Source organism: Dasypus novemcinctus, chromosome 15 (genome assembly GCF_030445035.2).
Source record: "Dasypus novemcinctus isolate mDasNov1 chromosome 15, mDasNov1.1.hap2, whole genome shotgun sequence".
Classification (NCBI taxonomy): domain Eukaryota; kingdom Metazoa; phylum Chordata; class Mammalia; order Cingulata; family Dasypodidae; genus Dasypus; species Dasypus novemcinctus.
The window spans coordinates 79671182-79693487 of NC_080687.1; the positions used below are offsets into that span (position 1 = coordinate 79671182).

The following is a 22306-nucleotide window of genomic DNA, read 5'->3' on the forward strand; positions in this document are numbered from 1 at the left end:
ATGAAGATGTAAAAGTGATTTCATAAATCATGTATTTTCTAGTTTTCTCACTTTCCTTAACCTGCCTTTCCCTTCTCTTAGCCTAGTCCCCTGCACCAGATTGTGAGTAACCAGTAGTTGTAGGAAAAATTCAGAGATACCAGTCCCATGTGAGAGTATGAGAAAGTTGCCAAAGCTTAGGTTGATTTACTTTGTTGAGAGAATGAAAGCTGCACAAGAAATATCACCTCTTAGAATTTCATCATTAAAGGAAACTAAATGAGTGCCAATAATGACAAAAATATTCTGACAAATTTTCTGGACTTCCTGTCATCACTTGTAGTCATGGAAGAAATGGTCTAATAAAACTGCATGCAGTACTTAAAAATGAATATTGATGCTCTAATCTTTTCTTTTTTTCTTTTTATTATTATTATTTTTATTTATTTCTCTCCCCTTCTCCCCTCCCCCCCAGTTGTCTGCTCTCTGTGTCCATTTGCTGTGTGTTCTTCTGTGATTGCTTCTATCCTTATCAGCGGCACTGGGAATCTGTGTTTCTTTTTCTTGCGTCACCTTTGCTGTGGCAGCTCTCCATGTGTGCGGCGCCATTCTTGGGCAGGCTACACTTTCTTTCGCCCTGGGCAGCTCTCCTTATGGGGCGCACTCTTTGCACGTGGGGCTCCCCTACGCGGGGGACACCCCTGCGTGGCAGGGCACTCCTTGCGTGCATCAGCACTGTGCATGGGCCAGCTCCACACGGGTCAAGGAGGCCCGGGGTTTAAACCACGGCCCTTCCATGTGGTAGGTGGATGCCCTATTCATTGGGCCAAGCCTCCTTCCCTCTAATCTTTTCTTGGGACAATGTTTACCACATTTATAAAATGCCATCACGATCTCTTAAGAATGCATTTATTGGCATGCTTAAGGATTCAGATGACCTACTATTTAAGACGTGTATGACTTCTAGTGTGAAGTAATGTAGTGTAGGTAATACTAAAAACATTCACAGTTGATTCTGAGAACAATTTTCAGCGTGTAATACACAGTTGAATGATTTTTGCTCAGCTATGTTTTTTAATTCAGAGAAACAAAAAAGTATAGAAAATAATACATAGGAAACACCATCACAAATACAATCGAAGTCCCTGTATACCCTTTCCTATCCTATTCTTTCCTCAGTCTCTCTTCCTGGAAGTAAATATATTCTGAATTTGATGGTGTTTGTTCCTGTACACTCTTTTTTTTGGGTAATAATCACAAATCTTGAATTGTTTGATAGTAAGCATTGCTTACTCAGTGCTCCATAATCCTCTAATTCTTTAATTTATATTTTCTGTAAAAAAGGCATTCAGCTACATAACCAAAATCAGAAAGTTATATATTGATCAATATCTACCAACTATTCCTTAGCCTTTTCAAATTTTACCAGTTGTACCAATAGTGTTCTTCATAGCAAAAAAAATTTAGTTCAGAATTATTGTTGTATTCAGTTGTTGTATCCTTTTAATATTACTCAGTCTGGAATAGTTCCACAGTCTTTCCTTATATTCTATTAATTCAAAACTTTTGAAGGTTCCAGAATGGTTAATTTGAAAATGTCTCTCAATTTGTGTTGGTATTGTAAGACTTTAAATTTTGCAAATCTGTTGGACGTGAATGCATTATATCATACTTCTAAAAATTTCTTTTTTTCTGAACACAAATGAGGGTGAATATCCTTTCACATGTTTATTGGCCTCTTGGTTTACTCTCCTGTGAATTTATTCTTCATATCTTATGCCCATTTTTTTTACAGGAATTTTTGTCTTTTTCATATTGTAGTGTAGAATTCATCAAATATCCTGAATAATAAGCATGTGTCACTTTTTATGTGTTGCATATAGTTTGTATCAGTTTGAATTTTTTGTCTTTTTACTTTTTTGGGATATGTGGGATTTGAACGTAAAATTTAATATAGTCAGATTTATCAATCTTTTTTTTGGTTTGTGCTTTTTGTATATTGTTTAAGAAATTCCTCTTTATCCTGATGTCATAAATATGTTCTCCTGTATTTTCTTCTGAAAATTTTAGAATTATGTGTCTGTGTCTGATGGGAGGATTCTCTTTTTTTTTTCGTACTTGAGTAACCAGTTTTCCCAGTACTATAAGAATCTATTCTTCTCCATAATTTTTAATGCAACCTCTATTACAGATTGAGTTTCTACACATATGTAGATCTGTTTCTTATGTTTTATTTTATCCATATGTCTATCTAGCACTGTAATTATATCCATTGCTTTAATGATTATGGCTTTTTAAGTTCTGATATCTGCAAACCTTCCTACCCCCTTGTTCAAAATCATGTTTACTATTCTTGGCCTTTGGCTTATTCATGCTAATTTTAGAATCAGCTAGTTAAATTCCATTACAAACGCAACTGGAATCTTGATTGGAATTGCAAAGAATTTATTGACTGATTTATGCAAAATGCATACTTTTGTGACATTAAGTTTTCTTATCTATAAGCAGTATATACATTTGTATCTCTGTTTATTTAGATCTCCAGTAAAATAAATTTTATTCTTAAAGATCTTGCACATGTCTTACTAGATTTATTCCTAGATTTATTGCTAATATATAAGTGGTATATTTTAAGAAATAAATTGTCTGTTTATTAAGCATATTGTTGATTTTCATTTATTTTAGTATCGACAACCTTACCTGAAGTCTCATATTAGTTCATATAATTTGTAGATTCTTGCATATTTTGTGTGTATATAATCAGAATATCTAATGAATAATAACTTTTGTTTTTTCCTTTCTAATTCTTACACCTTTTATTTCTTTTTCTGGGTTGGGTAGTACAATAAAAGGAATTATATAGTAGTCTTCTTGGCTGATTGAATGTTTGTTTTACAGATTTGAGCTTTGATTCTAAATATAATAAAGAAGCCCTGAATTAGGAAAGCTTAGAAACTACTCATACTTGATAATTTCTCTGTCTACCAACCTTCTGCCCTACCTTCCTAAAATATCTCATGATATCCTCAAAATGAAGAATAAAAATGACCAGTTTAATGATATGTTTTGATACTCTCAAGAGTAGAATTAATATCTTCCTTTTTTTTTTTTCTCTCTTCCTACAAGTCCTTTTTTATGTTTTTCATTTCAGTTATCTAAATTAAGCTGCCCAGCCCCCTCACTAGACAGAATTTCCTATAGGGTAAATTTTTGGCCCTATTAATTTTTTACTTTTTAAGCTGAGTATATCCTTCATTACTGATTGAATGAGTGACTCTCTTTGATACATTTCTATTCTCTTTTTATTTGTTGATTTATTAGATCAGTTTTCCACCTTTATATCAGGATCATATTTGATTGGGTTCTGAACATTTAACTTTATTAATCATTATTCATCCCTTAGTGCCTTCACAATACACATTGCATGCACTCAGTATACATTTCTGCAGTTGAATGAGCTGATCTGTTTTTTACTGCTTTTGGTAAATGTGTGATGGTTAATTTCATGTGTCAACGTGGCTAGATTATGGCATCCAGTTGTTTGGTCAAGTACACACTGGCTTGATTGTTGCTGTAAGGATATTTCGTGGATTTAAATCATTAGTCAGTTGATTGCATCTCTGGTTGATTACATGCTAAGTGAACATAGGAGATTGCCTTTGGCAATGAGAGAATTCTCCCTCTCTGCTCAGTGGCAGGCCTTCAGGGGAGAACTAAAAATTTCAGTAGCCAGAAAGAAGAATGGCTATCTCTACTTCTGCCAGCCAACTTCTCCCGGGGGATTCATTTTCTCCTTCATTGAAGTTCCCAACTGGAGGCATCTTCTGGGGAATTCAGCCTCACCATTGAATTCTCTGCTTGTGACCTACCCTACGAAATTGGGATTATATAACTCCACAGTCATGAGTGCCAATTCCTATAATAAAACTCTTAATATTTACATATATAACTTGCCTATTCTGTTTCTCTGGAGACCCCTAATACACCATGTTTAAGCAACCAAATGATATCAGTCAGTACACATAGAGTTAAATATTGAGATGTCTTTGTGTTCTTCTAATCTTCATGATGAATTCAGAAGCATAGACATCTTTACCTTGGAGAAACTTAAGGTCTAGAGAAAGAAAAAAAAGCTCAAGTGAACTCATAAAATCAGACCATACTTTTGATACTTTGTGGTAGAGTTGGAGGCAGAAGGGTTCATCTGGCTAACCTTGTTCCATGTTGCCACTATCTGTATACATGCTGACAATTTTTCTATCTTTTTTTTTCCTCTTTAATCCTTGGTGTTCAGGATTTATGCATACCTATTTCTGTAGTCAGATAAATGAATGCCTATTGTGCTGAATTTGTAAATGATATCTTAGAGGTCACCTGGATTCTGAGTGAAAAAGAAAATCAACAAAGAGTTCTTTGTGTGAATTCTTTAAGAGTTTATTGACTGCTATAGATTCCAACCAGCAGTTAGTATATTTCAAGTATTAGTCTTCTTAACAAAACTATTATACTTTTCTGTATCATGAGCATTTTTACTTCTTACAAACTAAAAAAAAATGTATTTAGAGTTGACCGGATAAAAAGAGAGAGGTTCTGTGGAAATACTTTGTTCTATTAGTTTTCACCATTTTCCCTCTCCTTTGGGTAGAAATTGAAAGATTCAGGGAAAACAGTTTAAAAACAATCCAAATGATAATCCACATATGAAGAGGAGGATGAGGATGAGATGTAAGGCAACTGTCAATTTGATTCATGGGTTTTATTTGTCAGGTGGATAATGTCAATGTTTGGTTGTTTCTTCCAGGACCAGATAAATGAGAAAATAAATTATTTAGGAGCATTGGATTTTGCCTGGTGGGAATTTGTAGAACCAATAAAATGGTTAAAGAAGGGCTATTTAAAAGGCTAAATATTATGGTGATGTTTGAGCATGCTGTTTCACCAACTAGGAAGTGTGTAGGCACATCATTTAAAAATGTGAAGGCCTTTTCTCAGTCTAATTTTTTCCATAGAAAAGTCAGCCTTTGTATTTTAAGTCAAATGACCATTATATCCTTTATATATTTGTTGCTGTTTGTTTAGAAAACTAGAAAAGCAAATAAATGAATGAAACTCGTTTTATCAGGTATCAGTGTTCCTATCTACAGGATTATGTGTGTTGTATGTAATTGCAGGTGCTTATGCATATGTTTGAATGGTTCCAACAAGGTTATACTCTAAAATAAATTAGAGTTGTGCAACTCCCTACGTATTTATTCTTAGTTCTTGTCTGTTCTACTAAAATTTGTAGTATATGAAAGAAATGGTACTTATAGTCCTTGTTTCTTGACACTAGCATTAGGATCAAAGGAAATTTGGTTGCCAATTAAGAGAGCTTATACTCTTTCCATAAGCTCCAGTTAAAATGTTTGGTTAAATAATATTGTTTATGAGTTTGTTGGAAATCTCAGGGTAATTGGCATTTTCTGGCTGCTATCTTGTTAATGAGCCTTTTGACTTCCTGTTGATTTTAGCTGTGATGGAACAATAAAAGTCCATTCCCAGTGTTGGTAAAACCAAAAAATATCTACTTTATGATACATTTATGTAGAAAAAATAGGATTATTATAAAGACTTATATAAGAACATGGTAAAAATTATGGCCAGAGGGGAAAAGCTATTTAGTTTCAGAATATTTGTAGACTGGTTATCTAGATGAATATTAAAAAGTAGTAATAAAGATATTTCCAAGTTCCAGGTTCTTGGAATATTTATCTTTTTATTTTTTAAAGATTTATATTTTTATTTATTTCTCTCCCCTTCCTCCCCTCCCCGCCCCAGTTGTCTGCTCTCTGTGTCCATTCACTGTGTGTTCTTCTGTGACCGCTTTTATCCTTATAAGCGGCACCGGGAATCTGTGTTTCTTTTTGTTGTGTCATCTAGCTGTGTCAGCTCTCTGTGTGTGCACTGCCATTCTTGGGCAGGCTGCACTTTCTTTTGCGCTGGGTGGCTCTCCTTATGGGGTGCACTCCTTGCATGTGGGGCTCCCCTATGTGGGGGACACCCCTGCGTGGCACGGAACTCCTTGTGCGCATCAGCACTGCTCATGGGCCAGCTCCACAGGGGTCAAGAGGCCCAGGGTTTGAACCGCAGACCTCCCATATGGTCGGCGGACACCCTATCCTCTGGGCCAAGTCCGCTTCCCTATTTATCTTATTAGTTTCCTTATTATACTTAAACCAAATCTAAGAATATAATAATTTATTAAATTGTACTCGATAAGATCCATTTAATTTGCTCTACTTAAGAGACTGTAATGACCTGAAATGAGGTTGTGAAATCTTCCATTTCTTATTTGACACTAAACAGTTTATGGTAGTAAAAACCTACTTTAGTAGGGAAAAACATCAGCAAGACCTTTTGACATTGTGTGATACAGAAGATGAAGAAGAGAATTAACTTTTAGAAAACATATGGGTAAAATAGTACTTACAGAATGTTGGGCTCTGAAGTCTCAGGAAAAGGGGATATTGAGGATCTCTTAAGTTGCTTAATCAGTTTGTGTCTGTAGTATTAAAATGTTAAAGAGAGACTGCTACTGAAAACAATTTGAAACAAAATATAGTACACTATTGAAGAACAGATGATTGTTATTGATTTAAAAATTAATTTTTGGTTTCATTGTTGCTGTGCTTCCAATTTTTACCTTTCAGTATTATGCTTATTGATCCATATGTATGCTTCAATTTATTATAATTCCATATTTTCCAGGATACATTTTATAAATCTTGTCATACCTTTACCTGTCTGTAGTGTTTTTCCTTTCTGGGTAAATTACCTTGCACCTGGCCATCTTCAACAACTTGCTGCTGGTATACATCTGCTTAATTCTTGAGATAGTCAGTCTTTTAAAATTTAATCTGACGCTCCATAGTGTTAACTATCACATTTAAGTTGTTGAATGAAAATTTAATGAGCATGCTGTCCTGTAAAATCCACATCCATGAATGAAAATATTCAGTCTTACATTTATAATTCATTTGAAAAAATGTCTACTCTCTGGGAGTCATTCTCTGCTTGATTACTTACTTCTTAGTGTGTAAATAGTTGTGTGTATGCACATGAGTCACCTTGGTTTTGCCAAAGGACCTATTAAGGATTAACATGCTTATATATTGAGACCCAACTAACAGAGAATTCAGTAAAATAGAATTGGGAAATGATAATTGATGGTGCAATCCCTTTTTTAGAAAGTAGGAGTGTACGATCCATCATATAAATGAATAGGATTATTTTTGGATAGATGCAGTGTTTGGTACAGAAAAATATTAATGTACAAATAAATTGGTAATATAGGAAACAGGAAATAGAATGATAGCTTTCTCTTCACAGATGAAATTGAGTTTAACTTACTAAAAATGGTAGGTGGAAGTAATGGTTTAATAGCTTCTGGAGAAGGCAAAAATTTGAAATTAGCACCTTAGGGAATGTGAACAGAAGAGACCAGAAGAATTTCCCATATATGTTGTGGAAAGTAATGGATCATAGAGTTACTTGCACTGGGAGAAAATGGAGTGGTCAAGAAAATGGAGGTCTTATTGTATTGGGGAAATGGGTTTAAAAACAACCTAGGAAGTGGATATAGCTCAGTGGTTGAGCACCTGCTTTGTTTACATGAGGTCCTGGGTTCAATCCCCAGTACCTCAGCGGAAGAGGAGAACAAAACAAAAAACAATCTGAAAAAAATCTCTCCACAAAGGTTAAAGCAAAACGAAAACAGTTTTAATGAATAGGTATTAAACAAGAATGAGATTCACATCCCAGGCAATCCCCAAAAGAGATTGTAAAGAAAGAAATCCTATCCTTTTATGTAGCTAATCTGATACAACCCATTACATATATGCTCTGAAGATACCTAGTCCTCAAGTAAGAGGACTTGACAGTATTTTCACACATGGTTCATCTTAAATTTACCTGGTATTTGGGGTGACCTTTATGTTTGGTAATTGTTCTTTATCCAAAGGAATAATACAATTTCTCATATTTTTATGATAGGCAGGAAGTTAACATTTGTAGCCAGATGTCCAAGATAAATTCCCGTGGAGATGGGGAGATAAGAGTACTTATCTTCCTTGATGTTTACATTTCAGAGAGATGGCTCCCAGGTCCTTGAGAAAGACATTCCTGGGTTATAAAGCTGGGAAGAGGCTTATTTGGTTTTTAGAAAGATTTACCTACGTCTTAAAGGGGCAGTGTATTAGTCATGGTTCTGTACGGAAATAGAACTGACAGGAGATATCTATAAATGTTATGAAATTTTATAAAATTTTCTCATGCAGCTATGGGGATGCATTAGTCTAGGGCAGGCTCCAAGCTGGAAATTCCAGTGAAGGTTTTTGATGAATTTCCCAGGGGAAGCTGGCTGGTGGATGTAGAGATGGAACTTCTCTCTTCTTACTGCTGAAATTATCACTTCTCTTTTTAAGGCCTTCAGCTGATTCGATGAGAGGTCTTGCATTGCTAAAGGCAATGTCCTCAGTTGATTTTAGATACAGCCAGCCTTAGATACAATCAACTTACTAATGATTTAAATCCTCAGTGACAGTTACGCCATTTGCTACTTGACAAAACAACCTGCACCGGGCACCAGTTACCTGGCCAAGTTGACACATAAGCCTAACCATCACAGGCAGAGAAAGAATTTATAAAGGACATTAATTTTTTCTTTTCAATTTGTTTTTACCTTTCCAACTAATTGGAAATGAAAACTGCTGGAAGGAATCCAAGGGTTTGGGGTGGGGGTGGGGAGCTTGGCCTGTGTGGGTGATAGCAAAGTTTTGTCCCTGAGAGGAGTCAGTACACAGTGATACTGTCAAAAGTGTTAGTTCCAAAGCAAATGAGATTTTACAACATGATGGAAATAAATAATATGGAAATAATAGTGGAGAAATAAGATAGACTGGAGTTCAAATCTAAACTATAGGACACATCTCAGTTGTCTCATTGAGAAGGAACAGATTATAGTAGATACCTCAAAGAGTCTCAGGATTCAATAAATAATGCTTATAAATGTTTAGCACAGGGCCTGGCTTAAGAACTTAACTATATTTAGTATTATAAAAATATTAGGGGTCCTTGTGAGAAGTTATAGAAAAGTTTGCTGGGAGAATGGTAGGAGGGACATTCACAGTGTAGATTTGTAATGAATTAGGGAATGTAAGTACTAGGAGACCTTTGTAGTGGAAGTTTAGGAAAATTCCGAAGGGCATCTGACCTCTAGGTTCTGAATAGAGATTCTGTTACCTCTGCCTTAACCTACCCTTTCAGTAGCCTTGGATTTGGCTTACAAATGGTTTCTTCTCTTTTGATCCATTCTGTTCTGTTCATCAAATCAGAGGTTGTCTATTGTAGCAAATCTGTAAATCTATTCTTTATTCATATATAGGGGATTTTTTTTAAACAGTGAGGGATATTTCATTTTCTCATTCTTTTCGAATTATTTTTATAGCAGAATTATTTATGAATATTTCAATTCAGTCTTTTAAAAAACTTCATTTTGAAATAATTTTAGAAGCGTTAAAGACAACAACACTAAAGAGTTCTCACACACCTTTCACTTTGCTTCCCCTAATATGAACATCTTATATAATCTTACACAATTATCAAAACTAAGAAATTAACATTGGCACAATACTACCACTAACTAAACTTGGACATTATTGAGATTTTGCCAGTTTTCCCACTAATGTAATTTTTTTGTTCTAGGATCCAATCCAAGATCATACTTTGCATTTAGTTGTCATATTTCCTCAGTCTCCTCCAATCTATAATAATTCCTTATCTTTGATGATCTTAACATTCTTGAAAAATACTGTTTAATTTTGTAGTGTGTCCCACAATTGGGGTTTGCCTAATTTTTTTTTTTCATGATTCATTTACCACAGAGGTGATATGTTCTTCTCAATGCATTATATCAGGAGGATGTCTTGATTACTTCATCAAGGTGTCTGCTGAGTTTCTCCACTGTAAAGTTATTGTTTTCTCTTTTGTAATTAAGGAGAAATAGGATATTTGTAGAGTCTAAAAAAATCTCCATTTTAAAAATTCTTTGATTATAATAAGTCAATAATTAAATTAATTATAATCCAATACCATTGTTACTTATTTTTTTGTTCAAATTATTTCCAGCTTTGGCCACTAGGTACTTTTTTTTTTTCAATAAAATTTTATCGAAGTATATCATTCATACATGATTATACATAAACAATAAGTAGTGTAAAATTTGTGAATTTATAAAACAAACATGCATATCATCTTACAGGACTTTCATACATCTCCCATCACCACCACCTTGCGTTGTTGTGAAACATATGTTACAAAACTATGAAAGAGCTTCATCAAAATACTAATACTAACTAAGTCCAAATCATAGAGTTAGCGTATGTTTCCCCCAACCCACCCAAATTATTAAAACCCTATATTAGTATCATATCTTTGTTCAAAAGAAAATGTTCTCGTATTTGTCCTATTAACCATCATCCACTACTGGATTCCCTGTGTTATACGGTACCATGCTTTGTACAATCCATTCAAAGTGTATCCTCAGTGGATCTCATTTTCATCACAGAGTAACGGTGTCATTACCTCAATCAATTTTAGAACATCTTCATTACTCACTGGGTGTTCTTTGAGATTGATTCTCTTTGATATCCTTCCCTTATCCCCATTTTTTTGAGTCCTTTTTTTTTTTTCTGGTACAACCTCAGTTTGGTCTTTTTAACCCTGATCTTTTTTGGTGGCATAACTGTGTTCCCATATATCAATTTAAAAAACAACAACCTTTTTTTTGCAGTGTTTCTTCTTTGTATTTCTGAATTCTGTCCCTAGTGCCAGTCAGACTTGAATAGTGATTCAGTTTATGTGTAGTTTTTAATTAGACAGTAATTAACCAAAAGAAATTTACTTTGTGATATTGCAACTCCCAATTTCCTCAGGCAGATCTGCCTATATGTATTTGAAAGTAGTGATATGAGTTAATTTATAACGTATGTTGCTAATTTTTCATAGAATTTTAACAACAATATGTTCTTCAGACAGAAACTAAAGTTTTGAATTGTTATGTGTTCAAATAATTTTTTGAATGAGGTATATTTTGCCAAACTGCCAGCTGATATGCTTTTGCCATTTTAAGGGGAGATGTTATTTATTTATCTTACATAGCCACTGAAATTTTAGGCACATTTAAATTACTCATCAGTTATACATTCTATATATTTCCTTACTCAGTATCTTACTATAGTAAACATTCGATGAAATACATACATTTATATTGGCATACTGATATATTGAAATCAATTTCCATTTCAGGGCTGTTTTAAAATTTACAGCTGTAGTTTCATTTTTATACTTCTGCAGTATAGTGGGTGTGCTGACCTATATTTGAATGAAAGAATTTGTTCATTTGTGAGTTTCTGTATTTATTCAGTTCTGTTTAGAAAGAAGCCTTACTTTAATATAGAGGAACTTATTTTCAAATGTTGTAGTGTTTGCTCATGGTGCCCTTCCCAGGCCCTCTACACCAGACTGGAGCACTGATTGCCAGGTGATATGTGAGTTGGTCCAAATGTCTCATGGTTTCACCTTAGGCGATTTGCCTCCAGAGGAACTGGGGCCTGGTAGCGGGTGACTGACTGACTTGGATGTGTGGAAGCTGATCTTTACCTCAAGCTGAGACAGACTTGGTGTCATTCTGGCTGAAGTGAGAATCTAGCTGTGAAATAAACAAAGACTACCCAAAGAACAAGTAGGGAGTGTTTATTCAGAGCTTGCTATAGTACAGGAGCCAACCACTATCATTTGCATTTGGCCGAGACACAAAGGCAGGCAGGGGAGTGGAAATCTGTTCATTGGGAAAAGGGGAAGACTTCAGGTCTGCCTTGATTGGAGGATGTTGTCATGGGGAAGCTGGAGACAGGCTAACTAGAAGTGGAGCATCCTCTGTGATTGGTTAGGGAAGCATATTTAGCTTTCTCCATTTGGTCCTGAGTTGGAAATGAGAGGCACAAATTAGGGATACTGATCAAGACCTAGTTATTTTGGGTTGACTATTACAGGGATTGTGATGTGGCTTCCTGGACTGGTTGCTGCTGATAGTGGGTCATTTTTCTCTGTTTATTGTCCATTTGTATATTTAGTCTTGCACAGCAGAGGCCACATCTTGATTTGACTCATTTTCCTGGCCTGTATTGCTTCCCTCACTCTCTTTATCCCTTCTATAAGTTACCTGCATCTGAAATCCCAGTCTCAGGCTCAGGTTAAGACAAGGGGCATGCAATATGATAATGTAAACAGGGAAACACAAAAAATTGATGACTTTCTCACAAGGAACACATGATTACTTGGAAAAAGCATCTGTTTTGTTCATGTAGTGACCAGTGAGCTTTGAAAAGTTATTTAATTTCTGTTATTAAATTGTCTTTACTGTAACTTAGGCTATGTGGTATTCAGACTCATGCTGAAGATAGTCCCTTAAGGCAGGGGTTTATTAAATGAAGATGCTTGGCAATACCATCCCCCAATTTTTTTTGGATAACCTAGGGAAAAGCTTAACCTCTTTGGAATTGTACATAAAATGAATATTGTGCATTTTCCTGAGGGGAGGGAGTGAGTAGGACTTTCAATAAATTCCCCAAGGACTTTGTGACCCCCAAAAGTTGAGTGCCACTACCTCAGAGTATTCTTCTTTGTTTCCTTTCCCTATAGATAGGAATTTAAAATATATTCTAAAAATCCAGAACCCCTTATATCTCCATACATATTATACTTTCCATCTCTCCCTTTTCTTTTTCCTTTTGCAGAGGGCAAAGATTTTCTTACTTGTTACAAAGGCATTTCTTCCAGGACATGTAGGAGAATAACCACCTGTTAGATGCCTAGTCAGTGCTCCTGAAGGGTTTATGGTAGTAGGTAGTTGATTCCAACGTAGTATCATCTCTTCTTTGGCACCCCTCCTTTTTTTTAAACAGGGATCATAATCCCACTTTTGTCAGTAAGGTACGTGACATATTTAAACAAGACAAGTGGGATAAGCCAGAGAAAAGAGGTTGGGATAACTCGGAGTCTTTTCCTTATTTCCTAATATACCTTTTTTTCACCCATGAGCAGATATTATCCTGAAGATGTCACCTTTCCAAAATGGCCCACTTTTTGAAATTTTATTTTGATTTCAGTCATGAATAAAGTGCTTTATGTTTTTTAGTAATCCGTATCTGTTAAATATTTTAGCATACTGATTAAAGAGGCTGCATCATGCTTATTCAGTTAGAATGAAAAGAAAAATATAGAGAATAATTTAAAAGAGAGGTTCTCAGTGCTCTAAGACCTACTCTCCCCTTCCCTCCTTTAATAATTAGTCCCTAACTTCTTTACTGCCTTCCTCCAGAAAATCTTTATAGATAATTCACTCATAATTTAAAAAATTAATACAATGCCTTAACTGTACTATATAATAAATTAATATGTATTTCCTTAGAAATAATTAGCTATGGATACTCAAGAAGTTACAATAAAGCAGTCACATTCTTGAATGTCTGCTTCAAGCCATTAGGAGTGTGACAGCTACAGTGCAGACTGATACAGGTGCACTCTTTTGGTTATTCAGATACCACAAGTAGCATTGCCTTCAGATATCTAAATTTCAGAAATGAAGCACACTTTTTAGTAAAGCTTTAAAAAAAAAAAGCACAGAGAAATTGTAATTTAGAGTCTTGGATTCCTGGTAAACTCAATGTTTATTAAAAAACCAAGAACTAGAAATTATTTAATTTGTGACATTTTACATATTGATTGCATTTTACATTTTTCATCTAATTCCATTGAGTTAGAGTCTAGGGTCAGATAGTTATTACTCTCTTTTTTCAGCTTTATGAATCTCTCTGTGGAACCCAGGATGGTTATTTCTTATGCAGGACTAGCTTTTGTGTTGTGAATTGTCTAGCACACCTGGCCCCTATAAATCAACCACAATCACTGTGACAGATAAAATGCCCCCAGAAATTTCCAAAATATCCAAAATACTTTCTAGTTGGTATTTGGCCTATAGAGAAAAAGATATGAAACAAAATAGAACAGCAAGAATGGCAATTACTAATCACTACTTTACTGGAACATCTAAGATCCTAATATTTTTATCAAGATAAAACAAATAAAGAAAGGGATTTTTTACTTTTAAGTATTTAAAGGGTTATCTAAAAACTGAGTCAGCTAAAGGCATAAACTACAGTGTCTGATGAATGTAGTACCTTTCTAAAACTTGGTAGAAATTTAACTTGCTGGACTTTATAGGTGATCCAAAGTTCTGATTTTTATGGCTCTGTTTGTGAGTGGATATGGAGTTTATATACAATCAAGTGTTTTATATTGCATTTCACAAATGACCCAAGCCTAAAATCAGAAAGAAATCCATTTGAGCTGCCCTTCTTTTTCAGCCAGCCCCCCTTTCTTTGCCAGCATAGTCCTTGTTTAAGCAACTTAACTGATGGAGCCTTAGAGCAATTCATATATTTATGAGGATATACCTGATTTGTATATTAGTTGAATTGCCTGTAGCAAGATCTTGTTTACTTAAACCCTTATTTTCATTGGTGCCGTTGAGTAATGCTAGATTTTTAAGTGGTACTTCTTTGTATGACTGTAACTTTCATGTGATATCAAACATTAAATAAATTATCTACCTCAGGAATATTTTTTAATAGGGGTGGGGAAAAGACAAAACTATAGAATTTTTGCCTCTTACAGGGATCAGTGGTAGGTATTTGATGACAATATGTGCTTGCAGCTGTCAGAGTCTGGAAAATGGTTGCTTTATTTACTTTTAACTTTACTATATATATGGGGCAGCTCTTTCAAAATGATGCAAGATAGTTTCAGGTACAGCCATGAAAATAATATATATAAATTGTTAATCCTAAAAACATTATAAACGGCAGAACTTTTCAATTATCTATAGCGATGTATGTAATTTCACTAGCCTGCTGTGAATTTAGAGAAAGTTTTCCTGATATATGTGTTTTATTTACTAAATTGATCTGGAATATCTTCTTTACTGCCTCACCAGCTCTTTTCTCTCTCCTTCCTCCAGGCAGAACTACATGTAAATCATTCCCAAAACAATTAATGCTGCTTTAGTCACAAATTATTGATTTTTGTTCATAGTGTATATGGAATTGCTACTCTACTTAGATTCTGAAATGAGGCTTTTTAATTGTGTTTTCCAGGAAGATATGAATTTAAATGAAGATAAAAAGGCACCATTGCGGGAAAAGGACCTCAGTATCAAAAAGGAAATGGTGATGCAGTACATTAATACTGCTTCTAAGACAGTAAGTAAAGCTGTCAAATTGAAAAATACTGCTGAAACATGTAGTATGTAAGACAATGGGTTTGCCTAATGAAGTGCTTAAATTTGTGGGCCGCCGTAATCAGAGACTTTTAAATGTCGAAATAAAAATACAATCAAGTATTTTATAAGTTTAATTTAAAAATATTTTCCATCTTATAACTTTTAAACTGTTTTTGTTTTTTAGCCAATCATGTTGCTAGGAAACACTGTGGTTGGTCTACCTACTCGAGAAACCTTTCCATATTCGTGAATAAAGATGGTTATTGATCTCTAATGTCATTTATAAATAGGGATGATATTTGTATTGTAGAAAAGAGATTGTGATTTTATTCTAGCTGAGGATACATGCTAGTAGCTTAGAGGCATCTCTTTAATGTAAATTTCTCTGGATATAATTACCTTGTAACAATTATAAATGTTTACATTGAAAGGAGTATTAAATATCCACATGGCTGCCAATTTTCTAGGGAAACATGAAATATGTCAGTGGAAGTAATGACTGAATATCTAATAAACCCTAAGTGGCACATAGAATCAAATGTATTTATTTCATGGATGACAAATGAGCTTGGCCAGTCATATAAAAATTGTGAATAAATAGATTGGATGAAAGATATAAAATAGAAACTAATGAGAAGTGATCAGTAAAAAGACAGTAGAAGATTATTTTGGCTGAATTTAAAATAGAATTGGATTAGAGAAAAATTGCTTAACACATTGTGGTTTTCACTAGAGACTTTAACCTAAGACCTATTTACAAGAATATAAGTTATTTATACTTAAACTCCATTTATCTACCAGAATAGTCTGACTCTGAGGTATTTCTTTTGGAAGAAAAACTCAAGTGATGTTTAATTTTTAAACATGTTTCATGTTTTGGCAGCCTGATCTTCAGTTGTAGAAATCACATTGTGCACTGTACATTTTCCAGCTCTTCATGTGGATGGGCTCCATCTCCTGCTTTTGGGATACTAATTGTTTTTGTCACTTAATGATACTTAGAGAACACAAATTAGCTTTGGGGGTTTAAGAATCCACAGTTCTGGATCTGCTTATTTATCCTCCATTTGTCTTTGGGCTTCTTATTTTACCTCTCTGATCCTCAATTTTCACATCCATGAAATGGAAATAATACCCATAACATAGCCTAGGTTTCAGAATTAAATTAAATCATTTATTCCATGTTTAGAACATAATTGATATTTTATTACTGGTAGTTGCCTCTTGGTAGTATTGGTGGGGTGGCAGTTACTTATTTTTTATTTTTCTTTGTGATTAGTTTATTGCTGTTGAAATTGCTACACCATAATTAAAAATGTTTTAATTTATGAAATTTATTTATGAATCCACATTTCTAAGATGTCCATATGTTCACTCAGTTCAAGTTTATTAAGTGTCAATATGTCAGGCATTATTCTAAGCATCGGAGATAGAGCTCCAACATTGCAGCATTCTAGTAGATGAGACAGATGGAAACGCATAAACACATAAGTAATAGGAGGCAAAACAAGATGTGGAGAAACTGAACAGAGTGAGAGGATATGGTGTATCCTTTTTATATAGGGTACTCAGAGAAGGCTGCCCTGTGTGGGAATTTTAACTCCAAATTCCAACAAGCGTGAATTCACTTAAAATAATTATAATAGATAGATTAGTTAGTACTGGTTTACAAAACTTTGGCATGCTGGTGCATTTTAATTCTTAAATCTTAGATAATAAATAGACTTTTATAGAAAAACAAACCTGTTTTGAACTTTGTCATAATGGATCTATTTCAGTTTGCACTCACATATTTAAAACTTTAATCCTCTATTTTTGACTGGAATTTATTTACCAGAATTAGATAATTAAATTTTAAGGAATGAACTAGAATAGTTATCTAGGGTATGATCACAGTATTGCCTTATTTAATTAGTGTGTGGGGGATCATGGTGTTTCCTGTAGAGTTCTGAACAGTTTGGCAGATAGCATTATAGAAAGTGCAAGTTGAACAGTTAGTTACCTATTTTTGTTCTGGAAATACAAAAACATTTATTCTAGGTATTTACATTTGATGATTACAGAAGTTACTCTGAGAAAAACAATCAAAATTCATAGATAGAGTGTTCTAGAGAGGATGTGGGAAGTCTGTCAGATATACTTTTTTTATAATTTTATTTTTAAATAAATTTTAGATTACAAAAAAGTTATATAAAGAATATAGGGGATTCTTATATATCCTACTCCTCCCCCTCTCACATTTTCACTTATTATTAACATCTTATGTTAGTGTGGTACGTTCATTACAGTTGATGAACAAATATTGAAGCATTGCTACTAACCATGGTCTGTAGCTTATACTTTGTAATACAAGATTTATAGGTTTTGACAAAATGTATAATGGCCTGTATCTGTCATTGCAATATCATGCAGAACAATTCCAGTGTCCTAAAAAAGCCCTATGTTCTACCTGCTCTTCCCTTTTCCTCCTCTCATAACCTCTGGTAACCATGAGTGGGGTTGGGGGGTGGTGGGTTGGGCTAAACATAGAGCAGGCATGAGGGCTGGAGGAAGGAACAGGTGAGCTCTGGGGAGGTAGAGTACAGATAAACTTTTGTTCTGAGTTTAGCCTTAGAATTCACTTTAAGGTATTCTTTTGTGGACATGCTATTCATATATATATATTTGAAAATAGTATGATGATTTGAAGATGTTTGAGAAATGCTACCTCAAACCAGCCCTAAAATATGATCTTGTTTTATAGAATAGAAAAGAAAATACCATCAATAAACAAGGTTATTTCCAAGACCTTAGTGTGTTTGAGTGTAGTAGTTAAAAGGTAAAAGTGAATTTCTATATTTGGGAAAAATTATTACAGTTTTATTAAATAAATGTCACATTTAGAGGCTGAAAATGCCAGACATGTGTTTTCTCAATTTCCTAGTGCATAGATATGTGATCGAGGGAAGGCCAATAAAATCTGATGGGCAGGTCTGCTGGGGAGCTTCTGAGAATGGTTTCCCTCCCTTATGATAGGAACCAGAGGAGGCAATTGCCCATGGTTGTAAGATGCTGTGGGATGCTGGGAGCTTGACACCATGGAGCTCCTGCTCAGACCTGATGCATGCTGCCTCCAGTGACACCTCATCCACTTTAGGCTGATTTTTTCTTTTGTTGATGTAAGCATTCTGATAATACCATCAGGTATGTTATTGCCTAAGTGAGATCTCTTTTTAGCTCTAATTCAGTCTCAAAATTACTCTTTCCATTGGAAGGAGCATCTTCAAAAAACTCTCCCCAAACCCAGTGTACTCAACTTAGATATGAGAGAGATATTTTAAGGCACTCTCTGGTAAATGACTGTGGTGGTTTGGAGCTATGTACCCCAGAAAAACAAGTTCTTAAACATAGTGCATTCCTGTGGGTGTGAACCCATTGTAAATAGGAACTTTTGATGAGGTTTCTTCAGTGAAGGTGTCAGTCAGGATGGGTCTTAATCCTATTTCTGGATTCTTTTATAAATGGAATGAAATTCAGAGAGAGTGAAAACCAGAGGGAGCAGCCAGAAGCTAAACATCAATGGAACATAGAAGAAAAGGGATAGACCAGGAAATGCTGCCATATGCTTTACCATGTGACAAGCTAAGGAGCAAGGATCATCAGTTGTCAACTCCAGAAAGCCACAGATTTTGGGGAGAAACCATTGCCTTAATTTGGACTTTTTCCTAACCTCAAAACTGTGAGCAAATAAATTCCCATTTCATGATCTTTGCTTGAGCAGCCTAGGAAACTAAAACAATGACTCGCCTGATGTGTTTAGTAGCAAGTTTATTGGACAAAACTTCCCTCAAAAAGAATAATGCAGATTTTCCTTTTGCTTGACTACATAGCCAGATGGTGAGACTGTAATTAGTGGTAAGGACCTTGAAAATAGGATGTCAGGGAAACGGACTTGGCCCAGTGGTTAGGGCGTCCGTCTACCACATGGGAGGTCCCTGGTTCAAACCTCGGGCCTCCTTGACCCGTGTGGAGCTGGCCCATGCGCAGCTGATGCGCGCAAGGAGTGCCCTGCCACTCAGGGGTTTCCCCCCGTAGGGGAGCCCCACACGCAAGGAGTGCGCCCCGTAAGGAGAGCCGTTCAGTGTGAAAGAAAGTGCAGCCTGTCCAGGAATGGCGCCGCCCACACTTTCAGTGCAGTGACGAAAACAGAAGCAGACAAAGAAGCAAGACGCAGCAAAGAGACACAGAGAACAGACAACGGGGGAAGAGGGGGGGAATTAAATAAATAAATAAATCTTTAAAAAAAAAAAAAAGAAAAATAAAGAAAATAGGATGTCAGATCATAGTCCAAGCTGGAGAGGATCTACAATTCCCTAACTGTACAAGATGAAGAAAACTCTGGAACAGAACAGAGGATGTTCTCTGCAGTCACACCTAAATAAGAAGGTTGACTGTTTTCTCAATGAAAGGAAATTAGATATTAATATAAAAGTTTACTATTTAATGTATTTAATTATGCTTAACCTAAATGTGAGTAGTACAGTATAGTTCTCATTCCTTAGTGTGGTTTAATTGTTTTTAAACTTTTTTTCTCCTTAAAATTTCCAAAGCACTTGTGTAGATATTATAAAGAGATGATTTTCGTAGTAAGGATTATTATGCATTGGGTGGACAAACCAGGCTTAGGAAATATAAAGTTGCTACTTTAACCAAATTTTCTTGTTTGTTTGGATATATTACACCCTGTATCTCTGACACCAGGTATATTGGGTGTTCTTTTCTTTTCTTTTAAATTTTCTTTTCTACTTGAGTTGTACTCAGGGTAAACTATCAACAGACTTATGTCTGGGAAATATAGAAGTCTCCCATGATAGGGTTAACAGAAAGACATGGTTTAATTTTTTCAGAAAGCCATGGGTTAATTGCACACATTTAAGGAATATGTTTTAAAGGATACCTGTGAAGATTGGATTTTAGATCAATAAGATACATTTTCCCCTCTCTATCACAAAGATTAGTAGAAATAAAACATTCACTATACCTTCCTTTCTCATCCATTGAGAAGACTCTTTTATTTCTTAGTTCGTTTTTAGGGCTTTTCAGGGTAATCTGTGGCAATAGAAAACTGGAGAAGTCCTGAGAGGCTGAAATCTTGCAAACTAGAAAAGTGAAAGCAGGCCCCTGGAAGGAGGTGAAGATCCAGGAGGAAGAGAGTCAGACATGGCAAGACGGGAGCAGAGAGGGAGGAGGCGGCTCAGGGAGGCCGTTTGAGAGACAGGGAAGGAGAACAAGAAGGAGGCCTGGTCCTTTGCCAGGAAATGAGCTTTGGAGAAAGAGTGCGAGAGAGGAGAGATTTGAAGAGTTTTTGAGGGAAATTTTGCTCTATGTTATGTAGTGTAATGTCTTTGTTATGTCTCCAAGAATTCTTTAGTAGAGATGAACATTTGCTCATCAGTGCTTTTGGAATCTTCTCTTCCTTCCCCTACCTAGCCTACTAATTTACTTTTTAAAATATATATATATTTCTTGAAGTATATCATTCATTCATGAACATATAAACAATAAGTATATCGTAAAAGTTGTGAACTTACAAAATAAACATGTGTAACCTCATATATCACCTGTCGATTAACACCTTGCATTGTTGTGAAATATTTGTTACAAACTATGCAAGAGCATCGTCAAAATACTTCTACTAACTATAATCCTTTTCCTACATTTGGTGTATTTTCCCCCCAACTCACCCTATTATTTTTTAAAATATGTTTTTATTACAGAGGTGAACTTACAAAACCGTCATGCAAGAGTGTCCTGTGACCTAGAGCAATTTACCTTTATATACCAAGATGATGAGACTCTCCAGATAATTTACTAACATACAGATTTTAACCGACAATTAAATGTTAGCTCTTAGTCTCTTTTGGTTGGACCATTAGGTATGGATAAAATGCTTAAAATTTTCTCTTCTAAATTTATATTTATAATTAAAAGTTCCCCTGTAATAATAGCTTGGAACCAAAAATTCTTGTAGCTTCCCCCCTTCTCTTCTGCTCATCTGTATCCCAGCTGCAAGCAATGTGCTCATTTTGGTGGGCTATTATCTGTTAGGGAATATTTAATGGCATGTTTCTCAGATTCTTAATTAGAAGGTTCACCCTTTCCTTCCTTCTTGTGTTCAGTTTTTTCTTAAATGAAGTACCAGGGATTGAGTCCTGAACCTTCTACATGGGAAGCAGGAGCTCATCACTGAGCTACCTCTGCTCCCCTCTTTTTCTCTTTTTTTCTTTATTTTCCTTTATTTTTATTATTTCTTCTTCCTAGTGAAGAAGCAGAATTCCTTTTTTTATAGCTCCTCGAAGTTTGTTGCCTTTTCTACTTTTCAGTATTTTCCTTCCTTGTCAGCTGGTTTCTAAGTGAAGGCTCCGCTGAGGAATTTATTGGAAAAGTTTGTATAATGTTTTACTTTCCACCTTGAACCCATAAGTATTTTTGCCTTTCTTACTCAGACTAACAAGAAATAAAATATTATAGAACATAACTTTAAAAGGCACACGGCAAGACTAATAAAAGTGTTTTAAACAGCATGATGAAATGACTCTGAGTTTGAATTAAGTATGAGATTATAAATTTTCATGTGTATGAATGTATATGTATATATATGTATCTGTATGTGTGTATACATACACATACACACATATATATATGCTGCAATCAGCTCACAATAGGTTGGTTCGAAGGGAAGGCAATGCAGAACTTTACAAAATAAAGGACAGAGATAAAAATGGGACCAGGAAAATCACAGCTTCTGGAACGGAGAGTCTTGACCCTAGTTTCCACCTCATATTTATTGGAAACTACCAAGCAGCTGTTTGCTATTAGAACTGCAACATCATCTATAATAATAGGGAACAACTGCAAAATCTAAGAACTGCAACATCTGCCATAGAACAGGTGTAACATTTACAATAAGGA

At 35.0% G+C, this 22306-nt stretch overlaps 1 protein-coding gene across 1 annotated transcript in view; it reads left to right on the forward strand.

Moving 5' to 3' along the window:
• The window catches only part of DIAPH3 (diaphanous related formin 3), a 564743-nt gene that overhangs the window by 59480 nt on the left and 482957 nt on the right, over positions 1–22306 (forward strand). The window contains exon 4 of the mRNA XM_058276598.1: positions 15231–15335. Within this exon, the coding sequence (XP_058132581.1) occupies positions 15231–15335 (105 nt within the window). The remainder of the gene's footprint in view (positions 1–15230; positions 15336–22306) is intronic.